General features: G+C 47.2%; 1 protein-coding gene across 3 annotated transcripts in view; it reads left to right on the plus strand.

Annotated features, from left to right (window-relative positions):
- Window positions 1-19,372, plus strand: part of PLXNA4 (plexin A4) — a 493,956-nt gene that overhangs the window by 26,523 nt on the left and 448,061 nt on the right. For all 3 annotated transcript variants that reach the window (XM_082068193.1, XM_082068192.1, XM_082068191.1), the window contains exon 2: window positions 3,505-4,768. In XM_082068193.1, coding sequence (XP_081924319.1) covers window positions 3,590-4,768 — 1,179 coding nt within the window. In that variant the 5' untranslated portion in view covers window positions 3,505-3,589. The remainder of the gene's footprint in view (window positions 1-3,504; window positions 4,769-19,372) is intronic.

A 19,372-nucleotide genomic window follows, 5' to 3' on the forward strand; every position in this document is an offset into this window, starting at 1 on the left:
CAGGCGAGCATCTTCACCCATGAGGTTCACTATTTTCAAAGTGCCTTCTGCAAAAGGGACCCCTCATCCAGCCTTCCTGGAGTTTCTCATTGGGGTTTCCAGATCATATTTGCCATCTTTGCCTGGAACGAAGTTCCCTTTGCCATCCCCTCTCTCTACAAGTGACAGTTTCACCTCAATCATGATTCCTTCCTGCTTGGGCCTCAAAGATTTCACGTCTGGAGCATATCTTGTTTTATGCTGTGTTGACCACTTTTAATGGGCAGATTTCCTTCTGTTGTTGTGATTCTTCTCCTGGGAGTTGTGATGACCTTTGGGCAGGCTGCTGTTGCAGAATAGAATCATAGAACCATTTTGGTTGGAAGAGACTCTGAGGATCATTGAGTCCAACCATAACCTAACCCTGGCACTAAACCATGTCCCTAAGAACCTCGACTAAATGCCTTTTAAACCCTTCCAGGGATGGTGACTCCACCACTGCCCTGGGCAGCCTGTCCCAATGCCTGAGGGCCCTTTCTGGGAAGAAATTTTTCCTAATATCTAATCTAAACCTCCCCTGGTGCAACTTGAGGCAGTTTCCTCTTGTCCTATCACTTGTTACTTGGGAGGTGAGACCAACACCAACCATGTTACAACCTCCTTTCAGGAGACAGCAATATGATCTCCCATCAGCCTCTTTTTCTCAAGTAGAGGGGCTGTTTCTCACCTCTTCGCTCTCTAGGTTGTGGTAGTTTCCATTTCCCCATCCTGCAGCTGTGCTGACTCTGCAGGGCTAAGAAGAGCATAAATACAGCAAAATATAGGGGTAAAATAGATATCTTTTTAGCACTCAAAAAGAATAATTCCTTCCTAGATCTGTCTAGTGCCTGATCAAACCAGTGTCTGGTAGAAATATGGATCATAACTCATAAGTGACGGGAGCTGGTGTTCAGGGTCGCCACGTGATGTTTCTGAGCACAGGACTCAAACAAGGAGAGGTTCCTTCTTCTGCTGCTCTCTCAAGGATGGTCTCTGAAAGAGGAATTGTTGTGCAGGGAGAGCTCATCCCATCGCCGCTCCATCTATCACAATAAAGGTTATTAAAAGCCTACGTGACCAGCCTGCATATCCCTGTGGAGCGAGTGCTCTCCTGCTCGCAAGACAGTCTTGCAAACTCTGCACTATAAGCTTGGTTTTATTAAATATTTGCTTGACCAGAAAGGCAAAGCAGAACAGGGTAAACACACCTAAAGTAAATGTGAAATGACCTTTGGCCATCATCTATCCAATGACTGCAGCTGCGGCGGTAGGGAGGGCAGTGGGAGGTGAAGGTGGTTATATTATACAAGGGCTTTGAAATTCTGGCTGCTGTGAGAATTTTGAAGTATTTGGGGTAGCATGAAAGTGGTGGAAGCTCTGCAAGTCCAGACTTACCCTTCTCACTATCAGATCTAATCAGCCTGCAGGTCCAAAGAAAACAGGATTTATTCTTTTTATTATGTCTTGAAGTAATTTTTTTTTTCAGTTCCACTGGTAGTTGCACAGATTTAAAAAAAGCTGCGAATCCAGACCTGTGTCACCACCGCATCTTCCTCCCTGCTGGGATCTGCAAACAGTGATTTTCACTTGCCTCCTTCTTGCTGGCTGTCATCACCTTTGCTCAGCCAGTTACACCCCTGATTTCAGCAATGTCACCCTGTGAGAGAGGTGATAGGACACTGGTCTGTGTGAGTAGAGCCGGGGCTTGGCTTGTGTCCTTTTTAAAATCAAGAACAGTTTTGTGAAATCCTGATCTGGGTGTTGATGGTGGAAAGACCTGTGTGCTTCAGCCTGGAGACCAGTAGCAAGGGTTGTGCAGTCAACACTCCTCAAGAAGCTTGGCTGGTGAGACCTGAGCTGGTAGGACTCCATCTCCCACATGGCCTGTGGGGCCATAAAGGGCCAAAGCTGTTCCTGGGACAGAAGCAGCCGTAAGAAAGTGAAGAACCAGGAAACAGATGGATGTGTTGAGTAGGAAGGTGCATTTCCATGGCACAAGGATGGGGCTTGGTGATGTGCTTACCCCATTACAGAAGCTGTTTTATTATAGAATCACAGAATCATAGAATGTCCTGAGTTGGAAGAGGCCCACAAGGATCATCGAGTCCAACTCGTGTCCCTGCACAGGACACCCCCATAGTTCACACCATGTGTCTGAGGACATTGTCTAGTCTCTTTTTGAATACTATCAGGCTTGGGGCCATGACACCTTCCTGGGGAGCCTGTTCAGTGTCCAGCACCTCTGGGTGAAGAACCTTTTCCTCATGTCCAACCTGACCCTCCCCTGGCACATCTTCCTGCCATTCCCTCGGGTTCTGCCATTGGTCACCAAAGAGAAGAGCTCAGCCCTGCCCCTCCTGCTCCCCTTGTGATGAAGCTGCAGCCCCATGAGCTCTGCCCTCAGTCTCCTCTTCTCCAGGCTGAACAAACCCAGTGACTTCAGCCGCTCCTCATATGGCTTCCTCTCCAAACTCCAAACTGGTCCCACCACCCTGGTTAAAACCCGTGAGATTTTAGGAAGCTGTGTGGTGCATGGAAACCTCCTTCCCTCACTTTGGAAAGTCACCAGGATGTTCCCTGGGGTGTTAGTTTTCCTACTTCATAGTCCTTTAGACTGTACTACTGCTAACAGCCAGGTAACCCCTTTCTCCTCAGTCCTCTGAGATGCCTGTGGGGACTGTATCTCCCTGTTAGACAATGTTTTCTTGACTGTGCAGTGGGTGGAGAGCAGACTCGTGGTGAAAAGCCCAGGGGAGGGAGGAGACTTGGTGCTCAGTTTGCACCATACTTGGCTGCACGCCCTTTGTAGATGTGGCTGTGGAGACTGGCACATCACAGCTCCTACATCTGTACTCCAAGCTGGATTGGCGTGAGGCAGCTTTGATCTGGAAGCCACAAAGAACATGATCAAGCAATCCCATTCTGGACTGAGGTCTCCCCGAGACAATATTAATGTCAGATCAGAGCTGACTTCTTCCTGGAGAACTTCAAGGGTTGCGAAAGAGCTCAGCATCCATCTGGACCTGTCCCTGTAGGCAGGTCCCTGACCTTCTCAAGGTTTCAGCCCCTCATCCAGAAGAACAGAATAATAATCCTTGTCCTGTTCAGTCTTATACAGCAAATACACAATTAGGTGAAAACTGGCAGTGTAAACAGCAATACTGCTTGATGTTTTTACCATTAGCCTCCTGCACCGCTCTGGCTTCCAGTGAATTTTTGTATTGTACCATGGGGTATGTGTATGTGTGTAATGTACAGTAAAAGGGTGATGATTTATTATTCAGCTGTGTGATTTCTGCTTTTTCTACCAGCATCTTTTCTTTCAGGAGGGCTGCCTTTGTGCCGGTTTTAAGTAGAGAGCTCAGAGTCAAGAAAGGGAGGATTAGCAATTAAATACGCTGTGATGATGGCATGGTTGTGCGGGAGGGAGAAGGAAGGAATACTCCATAGTAATGTACTTTTGTTTTCTTTTCTCTTTGCTTGTAGGACAAAATCTGCCAGGGAATTGGTGTTTTGAAGACACTTGCAGCTTTTAATCCTCGTTCCCTTGGGAATACAAACCTTTCTAACCATGTCACCAGCCATGTGGAAATGGACTTGCTTGGTTTCTCACCTCCTGCTCTCTACAGCGGTGTCGCCTCTTGGTAAGCAGCAGCCACTCCATCCAAAGAGGCCCTTCATCACTTTTACTGGAGACCAAGCAGAGGGGAACTTCAACCACTTGGTGGTTGATGAAAGAACTGGGCACATTTACTTGGGAGCTGTCAACAGGATCTACAAACTCTCCAGTGACCTGAAGGTCCTGGTGACCCATCAAACTGGTCCAGATGAAGATAATCCCAAGTGTTATCCTCCCAGGATAGTCCAAACCTGCAATGAACCCTTGACGCCCACTAACAACATAAACAAAATGCTCCTCATAGACTACAAGGAGAATCGGTTGATAGCCTGTGGGAGTCTTTACCAGGGTATCTGCAAGCTTTTGAGGCTGGATGACCTCTTCAAGCTGGGAGAGCCCTTCCACAAGAAGGAGCATTATCTCTCTGGGGTGAATGAGAGTGGCTCTGTTTTTGGAGTCATTGTTTCTTACAGCAACATGGATGACAAGTTGTTCATTGCCACTGCTGTGGATGGCAAACCTGAGTATTTCCCCACTATTTCCAGCAGAAAGCTCACCAAGAACTCCGAGGCAGATGGGATGTTTGCCTATGTCTTTCATGATGAGTTTGTGGCCTCTATGATCAAGATTCCCTCAGACACATTTACCATCATCCCTGACTTCGATATATACTACATCTATGGCTTTAGCAGTGGTAACTTCGTCTATTTTTTAACTCTGCAGCCTGAGATGATCTCACCACCTGGTTCCACCACAAAAGAGCAGGTTTATACCTCCAAGCTGGTCCGGCTTTGCAAGGAGGACACAGCCTTTAACTCCTATGTTGAGGTGCCCATTGGCTGCGAGAAGAACGGGGTGGAGTACCGGTTGCTCCAGGCAGCCTATTTGTCTAAGGCTGGAGCCATCTTAGCGAGGTCTTTGGATGTTGGCCCTGAGGATGATATCCTCTTCACAGTCTTCTCCAAGGGGCAGAAAAGGAAGATGAAGTCATTGGATGAGTCCGCTCTTTGCATCTTTGTCCTGAAAAAGATTAACGATCGCATCAAGGACAGACTGCAGTCCTGCTACAGGGGAGAGGGGACGTTAGATCTGGCCTGGCTCAAAGTCAAGGACATTCCCTGTAGCAGCGCGGTAAGTGAAGCACATAAGCACCCAATCTGAACCCCCATCATGTGTTCACAAATCTTAGAGCATGGCTCAATGACTGGAGCAGGGACCAAGGAACTGAGACTGCCTCGTCCCAGTCTTGGCCCTGTCTCCAGCTCACACTACATAATTTAACCAGTTCACACCTCGGTTTGCTTCATGGATGAGCTGAGGAAGGTATCACTTTCTGACCTCCCCAGACATGTTGTTTGCTGATGAAATAAGCCAAGGGGACTTGGAATCTTTGTGAGGAATTTGCCTTTTGTTGTTACTACACTGCGCCATTTGTTAGGGGTGAAATCACATTTCCTGGTGCAGTCTTGGCTCAAACCTAAACCAAGACAGGACTTAGATAATGTCAACGGCTTGTGCTGCTGGTGTAGTTTTATTTCCCTGGGCTGGAGTCAGAGAATGATTTATTCAGGGAGCTTTGTGAAGCCTGAGATTCGTTTCTTCCAGGGCTGAGAAGCACTGGTCATTAACCATCAAAGTCCCTCATCTTCCGGTTTCCAGCCAGCTCTGCGTTGCCTCTGTGCTGAAAAGTTAAGGCCTGGCTACAGATCAAGGATTAAATGCTGGAAGATTTAAGGGCAGGACTGGAGAAGAGGCCGGTCTACCTGACCTACAAAGGGTCTTAAGAAATTGTCTTAGTTTATTCCCTCAGTTCACTAAAGTGTCATCGCAGAAATTGTGCGTGAGCCCCGTCAATGTACGGCTGGCTTTGATACCACGCACAGAAATCAGCATTACAGCCGGCACTGCACCCAGCCTGCTGTAATAGCTGCCTCTCTGGGCTTTGATATCCTTCCTTAATTAGCTCTTTCAAGTGAGAGGCAACTTCGAGGCTGAGCAAAGGGAATACGAAGAAACACCAGAGCACTTTCCTGCCCCATCATCTCAAGGCAGAGTCAGGGCTTGGGATGCGGGATTGCTCCTGGCTTTCCTTTGTACTCAAGCTCCCTTTGCTGGGGGATTCCTGTTGTTGTTCTTTTGCAGGACAAGGACAAACCAAGAGGAGTGCACACAGAAATTTCATTGCAGGGAGGCTGATCCTGCCTTACCTTAACTCCCCACTACACCAGTGCCCTCAGCATCTTTTTGTGACCTTACACCACTCTCACAGTCCCACATTGAATGTACAGAGGGACAAGCCCTTCATTTTAGTCGGGATCTCTTCTGCCTAGACCTGCAAAGCTCCCTGTGGAGTATCGCAGAGGGAGAAAGGCTGTGCCCAAATCTGGCTTTGATTTCTTTTTGTTTAGCCTCGAGGCCTCTGCACATTTAAAGAGCTGCCTTTAGATTTAAGCTGGGAGCTTCCCACTGGAGTTACATTCCCGTGCTGTTAAGCCTCTCGGCACATTTGCAGATCTGCGCAGCTTGTGCTCCACTTGCAATACCGGCCCTCTCAAATCAGGAGGTTTGCAACCTGTCAGTTCCCTGGCTTCTGTGGCTTTAGACAGGAGCAAAAAGGACAACAGCTTTCTTATGTCCCTTGGGGTGAGTCCTGGACCAAGACGACTGATATATCAGACTGAATTTGGAGGGACAGGACTGCAGAAGTTGGGGAGAGGACAAGGAGCCAGGGAGTGGGTGACACAGCGGGAAAAACTGTTAGAGCATATTTGTGACTGCATTTCTTCGCTCTGAATCAGAGATGCTAATGCTTCTCAGCAGGAGAAAGAGCCTGGAGATCCTTGAAGGAAAAAACAGGAGTCTGAAAACTGGAACTAAGTGGGCTATCCTCTCCTTAAATGAGTCTACTTAGAGCTGCTGGCAAGCCCTGCCTGAGATCAGCTGTGCTGCCCGAGGGAAGAGGTATTAGTGACTTGGCTGCTGTAAGGGTTGCACAGTCCAGCCGCTAAGCTTGGAAAATATTTGATGGTTGGTGAAGTATTTTGGAGCCTGGCTATGTGTCCGTGAGAGCCTCGTCTCCTTTGCTGATGTCCTGCTTGCCAGGCATCCACCAGCACTGCTGCTCTACCTTTTAGCAAATATATTTGAAGCAGCTCTAAAACCAATTACAAAGCTATGAATGAGACTTTCCCCGGTTTCATGTGAATGTCTGTTTCTCTGGAAATAGAGGTTTAACCTGAATGCAGTCAAGGCTGGACCTGAACTTCAGCAACTGTAGGACTATGAATTATGGAGCTGGGCTCACCACATTGTCCTTGCACCTTGGTGTGTGGTCAGGTCTGGGTTTTGGTGACAATTATTTTTACCAATAGGGCAATAACTGACTCAAAGGGGACCACATGTTAGAATGCTTCTGTTCCTGCCTTGGTGTAACGCTTGGTTAAGGCCACTTCAAGGCAAGGGAATTGTCTTGGGGACCTTTTGCTGCACAGCTCTCCTAACCTGCAATGTGCACACAAATAATTACAGAGATGCGGGGTATGTCTCCTGGTCTGGTTTCCAAACTCAATGTGAAGGCAAAGGAGTGAGACACAACTATGTCATGAGCCTGTGCTTCCATTGTGCCAACCACATGTGCATAGTGCAGATTTCAGCAGCTTCGTAGAAGAATTTCCAGAATAGGAAATAGAAAAGATGGGAGATGATGGGAGATTCTTGGACTCCATTCCTCCTCTGTCCCTGTGCTATAGCTGTCCTACTATTAATCTTAAGCATAAATCAGGAAAAAATGATGGATATTTATGTGCGGGCAGCTGATTTGCAAATTGGCAATGTTCACTCAGGTGATGAACAGTTCCAGGTAATATCTCTCTGGTTTTCCTCTCTGCAAGCACAGAGTAATAGCTTATATTTAAACAGTACACTTGACCCCAAATGCTTAGAAATTCATATAATCAGAGAAAAATGAGCCTGGGAAAAAAAAAAAAAGGAGTCTTACAAGGTCATCTGATTTGCCTTTCTGCCCTACTTATAACATTTTGACAGATGTTTGTCTCACCTGTTCTTGACCTCCAGCGACGGAGATTCCCCTCTCTCCCTACATGATCTGTCTTTGCTGCTAGGAAGCTTTCCATCATGCTTAATATAAATCTCCTTTCCTGATACCAAAGCCATTCCTATGTATATAGACACAGAGAGGAACTTCATCCCCTTTGGCTACCTAGCAAGGGCATTGTGTGTCACCAAAATGTGACCACTTCTGTGTTGTATCAATGTACTGAACAGAGTAAGGCTGTATGGACATTCAGGGTGTTGGCAGAACAAAGAACTGATCTGGAGGGAAAACACAGGCTTCTTAAAACTGAAAACAATCTTCATATCGGATTAAGAAGGCTGAGGTTTAAATACTCTTTGCAAACTTCGTAATTAACTGTTGATACAGTTGGGAAATGCTGGATTACCTTTTATTTTTTATTTTACTTTTTTGAAAGCAGTTTTGGAGAAGGATAGAGATGTAAATGGGCCATTTTGGTACAGACCTTGATCACTGAAGGATTTGTTGATTTTCAGTAATATGGAATAGGTTAATAATATGTGCATTTTGAGGGCCAGTGACAATTTCACTACTCTCAGTAGCAGAGGCAGAGGAGCCTTCCCGTCCGCCTTGGGTGGCAGGCAGGTGAACCACTGTGTGGGGCATAGAATCATTTTGGTTGGAAGAGACCCTCAAGATCATCAAGTCCACCCTTTAACCCAACCCTGGCACTAACTCATGTCCCTGAGAACCTCATCTCTGCATCTTTTAAATCCCTCCAGGGATGGTGACTCCACCACTGCCCTGGGCAACCTGTTCCAATGCCCGACAACACTTTCCAGGAAGACATTTTTCCTAATATCCAATCTAACCCCCTTCTGGTGCAACTTGAGGATGTTTCCTCGCTTCCTGTCACTTGTTATTTGGGAGAAGAGACCAACACACACAAACATGGATGAAGAAGAGGAGGCTGTTGGAGACTGACCCCAAAGCAGCGTGAGGGTGCCGGGGCCTGCTGGGGAGATGCGATAGGAACAATGATCCTTGTGGGAGCCTTGGCTGGCAATGAAGTCCTAAACACGGTGTGTTGTTGGCACACCATCCCGGCTGTCAGCTTAGGAGCTGGTTGTGACCCAGGGCTGTTATCCTGGGAGATCTTGGTCTCCTCATCAGCGAGATCTGCCTCACGGCATCACCTGCTGCTCTGCAGCCTGACAGACTCCAGTCGCTGACATGAGAAGGTGTCACCTCCATCACTGTAGCTTTTACTGGAAACATGTTGCAAATATCTGTCCAAGATAATCAAAGTGTCTGTCCCCAACTATTGCCTGGCTTCTGCCTTTTGCTGGTATTTTCCTTTCCTTTTGGCAGGAAATGGAGTTCGACTGTTTAAATTACTGTATTCAGACTCTTCCTGTTTTTCATGGCAGCACTGTCACTTGGGGAAGAAAAGAAATGTTTTTGAAGTAGACCAGCCAACAAAAGGCCTTGTGTAAAGAGCTGGGCAATATTTTTCCAACACTTTGCTAACAGAGGGCAGGCGAGGTGGGTGTTTGGGACATGAGTCATTGATGAGTGATTTGGCTGTAAAGGTTTCCTCTGCTTCTGATGCTTCAAGGCATGTCTAAGTCAGCAGCTCCCCAAAACACCTTTGTAGTCTGTAGAATAATAGAATAGTTTGGGTTGGAAGGGACCTTTAAGGCTCATGCAGTCCAACCCCTGCCGTGATCAGGCCCCTGCCTGATCTTCACCAGATCAGGTTGTTCAGAGGCCCGTCCAGCCTGGCCTGGGATGTCTCCAGGGATGGGGCATCCACCACCTCTCTGGCCAACCTGTTCCACTGTTAACAGTGCCTAGGTCCCTGCAAGTCCTACATCCCCTCCATACATCCGTTCCTCAAGTGGACTCTGCTTTCCTACTCCCTCTGCTTTCCTACTCCCTCTGCTTTCTCTCCATCCCCTCTGACCATCCTAGATGTTTGATGCCCACCAAGCAAACACTGCTCTACTCATGAGGTTTAGCTGAATGCAGGAGTTTGTGGAGGGCATATTGCTGTTCAGTCCTTCCATGGATACCTGTCAGGCATGTCTGGATGCCAGCTGGGTGCACAAGCATTTTGCTTTGGCAACATGAGCACCTCACCCCAGGATGAATGCTGCTCGGCCCTCAGGATGGATCCGTGGGCTCCCTTCTGCTCCAGGATACCGAGTTAGGAAGGACCATTTCTAGCTCAAGTGGAGAAGGGCTTTGTGTATGGCCCTGGTACAGTCAAATTGCATCAGTGTTGGTGATGGGGTGGCCACAATTTTCCTCCAAACAGCCTATTTCATGATTTTCCTCTTCCTCCCCAGGTTTGCACTTGTCATCACTGGTGTTAACAGCCCACAGGTCTGATAGAGAAACTGAGTCACCAAGGTGAGGAGCAGAATTTCTCCTGTTGTACTGGAGGGTCTGCTAGGACACAGTTAAACACATTTTGCAGAGCAATTTTTGCCTAGGGACTCCTTGATCTTAGCGCGGTGCCCAATATTCCCAGCTGTTGCAGGAAGAGGGAATATCATTCTCACTGTTGTGCTGCTCTCTAGCATGGGGGACAGCAAAACACAGTCATTTAGAAAGAAGGCTGGCGCTGCTGGAAAGAAGGTGCATTTCAAGGAAAAAAACATCACTTTATCAACTAAAAAAAAGCAGGAATTTCCATCTCTGTCCTTTTCCCCATCATTTTACCTTAAAAGGGAAAGGTTGGGGAGGAAGAGAGTGTTAACTTTCGCTTATCCCTTGGGAAGAGGAATGTGTGGAAGGAGGTCCAGGCGGTGCTGCTGCTTTGACATTTTGCTCATGCAGCCCCTGCCCATTTCTCCCGGCTGGGCTGGCGGGTACGTGAACCTGCTGCTTTCCCAGGGGAATGACTCACGGTCACAGGGACGAGCTATCGGTTTCATTAGACCTCGTAGTGTCACTGCTTGCTATTTGAGCCATCTAAGTAAATCTCTGGGGAGGTCAATGCCCCTCGTGCTTGCACAATAGGGCTTTTTGTTCATCTCCACTGGACTGACCATGCACAAGAGTTTTGCGTGCATGTCTTTGCTCTAAATTATACAGGCTCATGTTTCTGATGCAAAGGGCTCATGGTCAGTTGAGGTCATTTCTTGGTCAACTTTTAATAGTTTTCCTCTTCTTTCTCTGAAGATACAAGCAAGATAAGGAATAAAAGTAAATAAATAAAGAGACATAATGCAGTCTGTGCAATGGCAGCCTCAGAAATACGGCGATGTCTCTGTGGGAATGCTCACTGGAGACTCGGAGACGGAGCAAACAGGCTTATTGCTGCCAGATCTGTATTTGTATAATTGGTCACATCAGTTTGTGTTGGATGGGAGGACGTGTGTGCAGAGCGTGTTGTCAGAGGGACTTGCTGAGCCCAGCAACTTCAATAAGAGGCAACAAGCATCCTCTTGTTGATGCTGGGAGCTGGAGTGGCTTTACTGGGGAGGCAACATGGACAAGGGGTAGGGCACTGACTTAGGATTTCTGCAGCTGCGTTCTATGATTTGCAAATCTCCTCCATGTACCTTCCCACTGCTCATTTCTCCATTTCCAGCAGGTCTGACCATCATCTCCCATGCAAAGCTGGCTGTGCTCCAGGGTGAAAGACACTTCATCGGAGAAAAATGTCATATTATCCTGCTTCATGAGGCAGCTCAAATGGAAGTGGAGCAGGGAGCTCTCTCCAGCTGCATGGCTGGTATTTCTCATGATTATTGTCAGTGGTGGAAGTGACCAGAGGTGTCTGGGGCTGTGCTCCTCAGGCTAATGGAGAGCAGCTGAGTTCAAACCTCCACCGCTCCGAGCAAGGTCCTGGCCCCTCTGTAACTGGAATGAGGGAAGTCTTCCCACCTCGTCCTCTGTGAGGTGACCAGGGAGGCTCATTAACTAATTAGCATTAATTTATTGATTAGCATGCCCAGTGTTTATGCCAGGGACACGATGGTTGGTGTCTAATGGAGTTGCAGGAATGAGATCCTCCTGGCTTTTCCATCAATGTACGTGCCTATGGCTGAGCATGACAGGACTTGTCCAGCATCTTCATGAGCCTTTAATTCAGCCTGGGTACAGCTGCTGGCAACATCCCAGTCCTCTGGACATCCTCAAAAACCCACCATGTATTCAGGTGGACTATGCTAATCTGGTGAGAACTCATTCGCAGGGGCTTCTCAGGCACTGCATGGGTTCATCTTCACTCTTTCCTTGGTGGTGGCCCTTCCTCCCATGTGCTACCTCTCTGTTTTCAGCCAGCAGGGATAAGGACACTTCCCTGCCTCTGTAAAGTGCTCTGGGCTCCTGGCAGGAAAATAAAAAGTGGCTTTGGATACCCTGAAGGAGAGAAAAACAAAAACTCTTAAGCACCTGCATTAACTGAAGCTTGCACTTAAAGGCTGTAAACCAGGGCCTAATTGCAAAGAGAAGATGATTGCATTTGAGGTATTAAGTATGTTCCTCAGTATTAAACACCTGTCCTTGAAAGGATACTTCCAGATCAGTGTGCATGCAGAAATAATACTGGCTGTAATTAATTGCCTCCTTAGCACACCCCCACCCTGCAACCTCTCCTTCCCAAATCCTCACTCTTTGTCCTGGAAAAAAATAAAAAAAAGGGAAAAATCAAGCAAGCTTTGGAAACAGCCTCCTGAAAAACGTTTATTTACTTCCCAAGCATAAAGCAAGAGGAAACCCTCTGCCTTTAAGTGGCTGGATGCCAAACCCATGCGCGGTGCTGTTCTCTCCCGGCTCCTGCAGTCTGGGTGACCCCGCTCACACAAAATGTTCATTGAGGATGGAGCAGAGCCCAAGGCTGCTGAGTTGCTGTTGTGTCTGAGATATTTCAGGCACAGCTCCCTCCCCCACTACCAGCCCCATCTCTGGACCACGTTGGCTCTGCCTGAGCAGCTCAGCATCTCTCGGCATCAGCCGCAGGTCCTGATGGTCGCCCAGTAGATGCTTCTGCAGGTGAGTGAGGTACCAGCTTCTCCACCAGTGCTTGTGCCGTTTGCCTGTGTTTCTCGCCACGTGGACACTTAGATTTCTTTCAGGGAACTGATCTTTGCTGCTTCCCCTGCCAGAGACCCAGGCTGTTTTCATCTGTGGTTGAGCCCTGCGGTCGCCCGTGGCTCGGTCTTGCGTTTTCACAGGGCTCCATATGATCTCCTCACATTCGCTTCCATGCCAGGAGATCAGCGACTTCGCAAAGCTGACCTCAGATCGCCTCTCCAGGAGGTTGCATTGCAGGCCAAGGGGGATTTTTGTGCATTTTTTTTCCTTTTCTTAAAAAAAAAGAAAAAAGTAGCAAGCAAAACCCAGCCATCCTGGAAGAGCCAAAGTGACTCCAGCTCCCTTTGCAAGCCTGGTGCTATTTAAAGCACCTCTGGATGGGGGGCAGCTGAGCGCTGGAGTTGGTACAATAACCATTCTGTTGAGATGGGGGTTGAGGGTATGCTGGATTCAGCATTGCTTTCTGGGCCAAATCCTGCACAGACCCTTTCTTGCAAGTGTAGTTGTTGGGGTGAAAAACAGGGCAGGGTCTATCTTAGTACTTGGAGACTCAGCTAAGATGGGAACGATCTGGGAACGATCCGATGTGCACACATCTGTATTTATTTTATTTTCCAGCACACACAAAACACAGGACTTTTTAATTTTTATTTTTTTTTTCTCTGAATTAAGTCTGTGTCTCTATGTATCCTAATTGTATGAAAACATGGATCACCATTATACTGGGTGGGATTTATAAACAAGCTGGAAGTGTCTACCCCAAAGACTGACCAGTGTGAAGATCACAGAATCCCAGAGTGTCAGGGGTTGGAAAGCTCATCCAGTGCAATCCCCGCATGGAGCAGGAACACCCAGCTGAGGTTACACAGGAAGGTGTCCAGGCGGGTTGGAATGTCTGCAGAGAAGGAGACTCCACAACCCCCCTGGGCAGCCTGGGCCAGGCTCTGCCACCCTCACCATGAAGAAGTTTCTTTTCATATTTAAGTGGAACCTCTTGTGTTCCACTTAAAACCCATTACCCCTTGTCCACCATTGGTTGTCAAGATGGATATGAGAAAGGCGGAGAGATGTCCAAGTCTTACCCGACCATACTTCTGCCCCAGACACTCCCAGCCTGGCATCTGTGTGACTGTGCTAGTGTGGGGTATGGTTTTTGCTGTAAGTTTGCATGATGGGCAATTTATTTAGCGCTGGCCCAGTCTTTGGGTAACATGACAACAGCTTTGGGACAAAACGTGGTGTTTGCAGAGCCAGCGTAGACCTGGCTGTGTTGATATCCCTGATTTTAGGATGGAGACAGAACCTGGGTGTCCTACACACATTTACCTCCAAATCATCCTTCTCTTCATCTCTGCTCTATTGCACAGATAAACATCAGTAAGTGGACAAATGTGGCTTGCTGAAGTGCCAACCTTTGTTGCATTTTTCTCCTGCAGATAACTACACAATAGGTTGGACTTGACATCTTCCCTGTGTCACCAGCACCCAGTTGCCAGTAAACATTTCAGCCCCCAATGTTTTCTGCTTTATGGTGCAGATTTTAATAATATTTAAAATATTCAAAGAAATGCAGGAACGGCAAGACACCCAGTTATATATGCAGCTAAATTGTGGCACCACAGAAAGACACAGAGATCTCTCTTTCCTCCATGCGGTATTGGAGCTGGCATCGCTGATAGAGCATGTGGGTGACATTAGATCAGTAGGAACAACATCGCATTTTCCCTGTTTCAATGTCATTACCCCGCCGTTGTCAGTGTTCCAATATATAATAGGATTTGTTCAGCTGATTTATCCTGTAAACAAGCGATATTAGCCAGGCGCATATTTAGACACAGAGGGAGAGTGGGAGAGGCAGAGCGAGGGAACGTGCAGAAGGGAATAATAAAAATGTGCTTGTCCTAATGAGGGAATGACCCAGGACTTATCAATGGGTCGGGGCTATTGGTGGGGATCCCACTCCAAGAAACACAGGGCTGTAATTCTAATTTTGTCCCTGCTTCTGAGGGCCGGCTGCAGCATTTTGCATTTCAGATGCAAAAGGAGTTTGAGCTTAATGGCTTGAGTGAATTTATAACCGGCTGACACAAGTGCTCTGAATTCCTCAAGTACCAAGATCCGCACAGATAGAGGCAGCACGTGGGAGATTTTTCTTTTCAGGCCTCGAGTGCTTCAGTTCATTGTTTAAGCTGATAACCAGGCTTCTATAAATTCATTTTCTGCGATTCAATAAGATGTGGCACATCTCGGTTCTCCCTGATACCGCAGCCTTGGAGCTCGGCACATCTCCCCGTTATTTGGTGAGCAAGCCAGGGCCCCTTGTACCCAGCCGAGCTTTTTCAATTTCCCCATGCTGAAGAGCAACATCACATGCATATCATTCATTATAACACTTAGCTTACCTTTGTAGGACCGTGGTGAGGCTTAATTAATGCTTTTAAGCGGCTCTGGGGTCTCCGGGCGAAGGTGTCGCCTGCATGCAAAGCAGCGTTGTTGCTTAATTTGTGTAGCGCTGTTGGTGCGCGTGGCACTTTGCAGCCCAAATGATAATTTTTGCCTGTGTAACAAAATAATAATTATAGTAATTGTGATTCAGTGGAGAATCTCTGGTGGTGCCGGCACAGGGGAGGCAGCTGGACTCTATTCGGCAAGGTGCTGGTGTGCGTCACTGGAATAGGAATGAGAGGTGCCAGGCAGCTGCCAGAAATGCTCCAGAAATGCTGGTTTAACCATTCTGCTGCCAGCAAATATTAAAATCATAGAATTGTTTTGGTTGGAAGAGGCCCTCAGGATCATTGAGTCCAACCGTTAGCCCAACACTGGCACTACCCCATGTCCCTGAGAACCTCATCTCTGCATCAACCCCTCTAGGGATGGTGACTCCAGCACTGCCCTGGGCAGCCTGTTCCAATGCCCGACAGCCCTTTCCATGAAGAAATTTTTCATAATATCCAATCAACCCCCATCCTGGTGCAACTTGAGGCCATTTCTTCCCATCCTACCGCTTGTTACTTGGGAGCAGAAAGCAACCACCCTTACTGCAACCTTCTTTCAGGTAGTTGTAGATGTTGGGAGATAACTGGGAGATAATGGGCCAGGCACATTGTCTGTGACCAGGAGGACAGATCGGCAAAAGAAGGATCCTACACCTTCAGTGTTGCATGCAACAGAGAGCAGTGATATTGCTGTGGAGACCTTAGAAGGACCCTGTGGTTTGACTGTCCTCCTGGGGAAGATGGACAGGATGGTTTGTAATCTGGAAAAGGGAACATCTCTTTGTTAGGTGTCTCTGTTGGATGGAGACGCATGAGAGAAAGCCATGTTACAGCAAGGATGCTCAGGATTATGGGGCACAGCTGACAGAGGACAGAGCTCCAGTCTCTTCTTACACCTCTTCCATCACTGCAATTGATGTTTCCAGGAATTTTTCTATAGACAACCTTTGGCCGCCAATCATGGTAATGCAATGATAGGATAAAACACAGCGTCTGACAAGCGCTCCTCCTTCTCTCAAAGGTGTCATTCTGTCTACACAGAAAACCCTTTTCACCTAAGATTTTTTCTCTCTGGGACTCTTACTCCCCATCTCAGCTACAGCAGTACCAGGGGAAGTCAGTGCTGTTGTATTTCAGGTGCGTTAACAGCTTTGCTGCTGGAATATGTTTTACAGAAGAGCTCTAGCCGCTTATTTGATCAATACTTCACTTTTGAAAAATCCCTAAATGCTTATTTACCCAATAGACCATGGCAGTTTCAAAGGCAGAGGCTCCATGCTCAATAATCTCCTTTTTTTTCGGGGGGGTGCGAAAAATTTTAAGTCAATTTTTTAAAGCTCAGGGAAAGCATTGAGCTGAGAGCTGCAGAGATCATATTCCTCTGTTTATCCTTCAGTGCCTCATCCCTATGATCCTCCAGCCTCTGAGCCAGCAAGGGGAAGTTTATGGGACAGCAGCAGAACTTCAGCTTCCTTTTAGTCATGTATGCTGCTCTTCAGGTCCCATCCATCCTTCTTGTTTGTAGGTACAGTTGCCACCTGTGAGGGGATGAACCTCAGAGACCACACACCTGCAGGATCTGATTTTCAGCCCAGCAGCACAGCTTGGTGAAGAGGTGGAAATCACTTATGAAAAAGGGAGATTAGGCTGACACGGTGATGTCTGGGTGTTTGCACTCTCATGGCTTAACACTCTGTATTGCAATAGACGTACTGTCCCCCTTCTCTGCCTATATTAGATCCTTGGGCTCTAACCAAAGCACTTGAAATATCACTTAAATTACAATATCCAAACACAGAGAGCATAAATATCCCACTGAAAAATATTCCCAGGTGTCTGAGTCTGTTCTGCACCTTGCCTTCTTTATTTTGACATAGTGTGACTGCTTCTCCTGGCAGATACTTGGAGGTGAAGTTGATGTAGGAGCTGAAGGACATGGTGAACCTGGTAGCGGTAACACGGATTCATCAACCTGCTGGTGTTTCAGGCTGGTTCCTTAATTGCACCTTCATTTGTAATGGTAGGAGTGTCTTCTATGCAAATGGCCAAGAATCAAACATGTTTTGCTGAGGACAGACTTGCGCAGTTAATATCTATGATGTGCTTCTCTGGATAGTCAGTCTTGGACTTTCCTTCATGGGGGCATGAGCTGTTTCTTTCTGATACCTCAGTGCTGCTTCCAGATCAGAAATGCCACTGCTGACCAGTCCTGTGTAAGGCAACGTGTGTAGCAAAATTGGGAACAAGAGTTTGAGAACAAGCCATGGGCTGAAAGGTATTTGCAGGTGCTGCTCGCTAACTCTGGGGCTGTGACATGGGGTCAGCAGTGATCTGTGATCTACATCTCCAGGGTCTGCAGTAAGAAGAAAAGCAAATTTAATGCCAATATCGCTTAGGTTTTGCAGTCTTGGGGTCTAGAAAATTTTAGGGGCTCACTAACCAATGTGCATTGTGTGCATCTTACGGCACACTAATAATTGAGAAAGTCGGGACTTAGAGGATGCTAAATTTATAGCAACAATTACTTCTTGCTAATAATCAACCAGCTCTGCTGAGCAAAAGGCCTGAAGACTAAAGAAACCTGTTGCTCTCTGTAAAAAGGCAGCCTCCTCTTCAGGAAATTGCAAATTTTACGACGTGGAGGTACATGCTATATACTGTTGGGAAGCCTTATGCTCACAGTACAGCAGGAACATAAATACAGACATAAAAAGTCTGTACTACATTAAGATTCTGCAGCACTCTCGAAACTTGACACCAGTCCTTGAACTGATGCTTAAACTAAAGACCTAAAACCCAAACGCCTGCACCAGTTCTAGTCAATTTGAGTAACTTTCCCCTCTGTTCTTGCGTTCCTGAATTATGTTTGAATAAAAACCTCTTAGCATAGTGGGTCCAATTTCCCTCTAATTGGTAAAGTTACTGTAACGGCACTGTCATTTGTATATGGTGACATGTAATTGCGTGGTAACCATTGCTGTGGTTGCACAAGTGAAAAGTGTGTGCAATTACAACGTATTTCCAAATGCTGGTTCTTTATTCAGCTTCCATTATATCACAGAGCACCATGGGGAAATGGCACTGGATATTTCTGTGTGTCGTTAGACTGTAGGTTAACCACTGAAGAGTGGGTTGGTTGGTGATCTGTGCTATCTTGGGTTGGTGGCCCAGGGTTCCCATCTTTTTGTCCACAAAATTTCCCTGTGGTTTTGAATTGCAGATGACAAAGGTCTACAGCCACAGACGCTCACTGGGCAAGCCTGCAGCCTTTTCGTGACCCGCTGTCAGGAATGCATGTGATGGAGAGGGCAGAAACAGGCGTCAAATTATAGGAATGATGTGGCATGAGGTAAAAGTCAGAGGGACTATCTCCATCTTGCACTAGGACCTCATAGCTGGATACGGCCAATGGGCTGAACCATGATGTTTCTGCTGATGTTCGCAGCTCAGATTGTGGAGAGAGGGTCGGATGAACCAAAGTCCACAGGTTTCAGAGGAGTCAGAAGATAAACTCGGAGACAGCATGGCCAGGAGCAGACACACAGCAGGAATCACAGAATCATAGCATAGTTTGGGTTGGAAGGGACCTTCAAAGCTCATCTAATCCAACCCTGAGCAGCGACATCTTCACCCAGATCAGGTTGCTCAGAGCCCCATCCAGCCTGGCCTGGGATGTCTCCAGGGATGGGGCAACCTCTTCCAGTATTTTACCACCTTCATTTATCATCACCCTCAGAACATCAGAGACAGAGCCAATCCAGCTTAAGGCAGGCAAGATACTAATGCCAGGGGTAGGGCAAATGAGCATCTAACCAGAAGATCACTGAGCACTGAAGCCCATCATCAAGAGGACGTGCACAGGCAAACAGGAGAAACACAAGCCTTGGGTACCATACTGCTGCAGTTGGAGTTTAGAGACCTTTGGCTGGCAGAGAGATGGTTTCCACCATTTGCAGCTCTGTTAAATAAGTATTTAAGGTTTATCCCTGCACCAGGTGATCTAGACCTAGATTGTATCTCTTCAGGTACTGTGAAGTTCCTAGGGCTCCTGCCTCTAGATTTTTAAGCATCCTTCTGAATAGGATACGTCCACGCTCACCAGGAAGCTCAGTCCTTGCAGTCAGGAGGGAAAGAAGATCTTACAGTGAAGTGATGGAA

This window comes from Streptopelia decaocto, assembly GCF_964273445.1.
Source record: "Streptopelia decaocto genome assembly, chromosome: 1".
NCBI lineage: Eukaryota > Metazoa > Chordata > Aves > Columbiformes > Columbidae > Streptopelia > Streptopelia decaocto.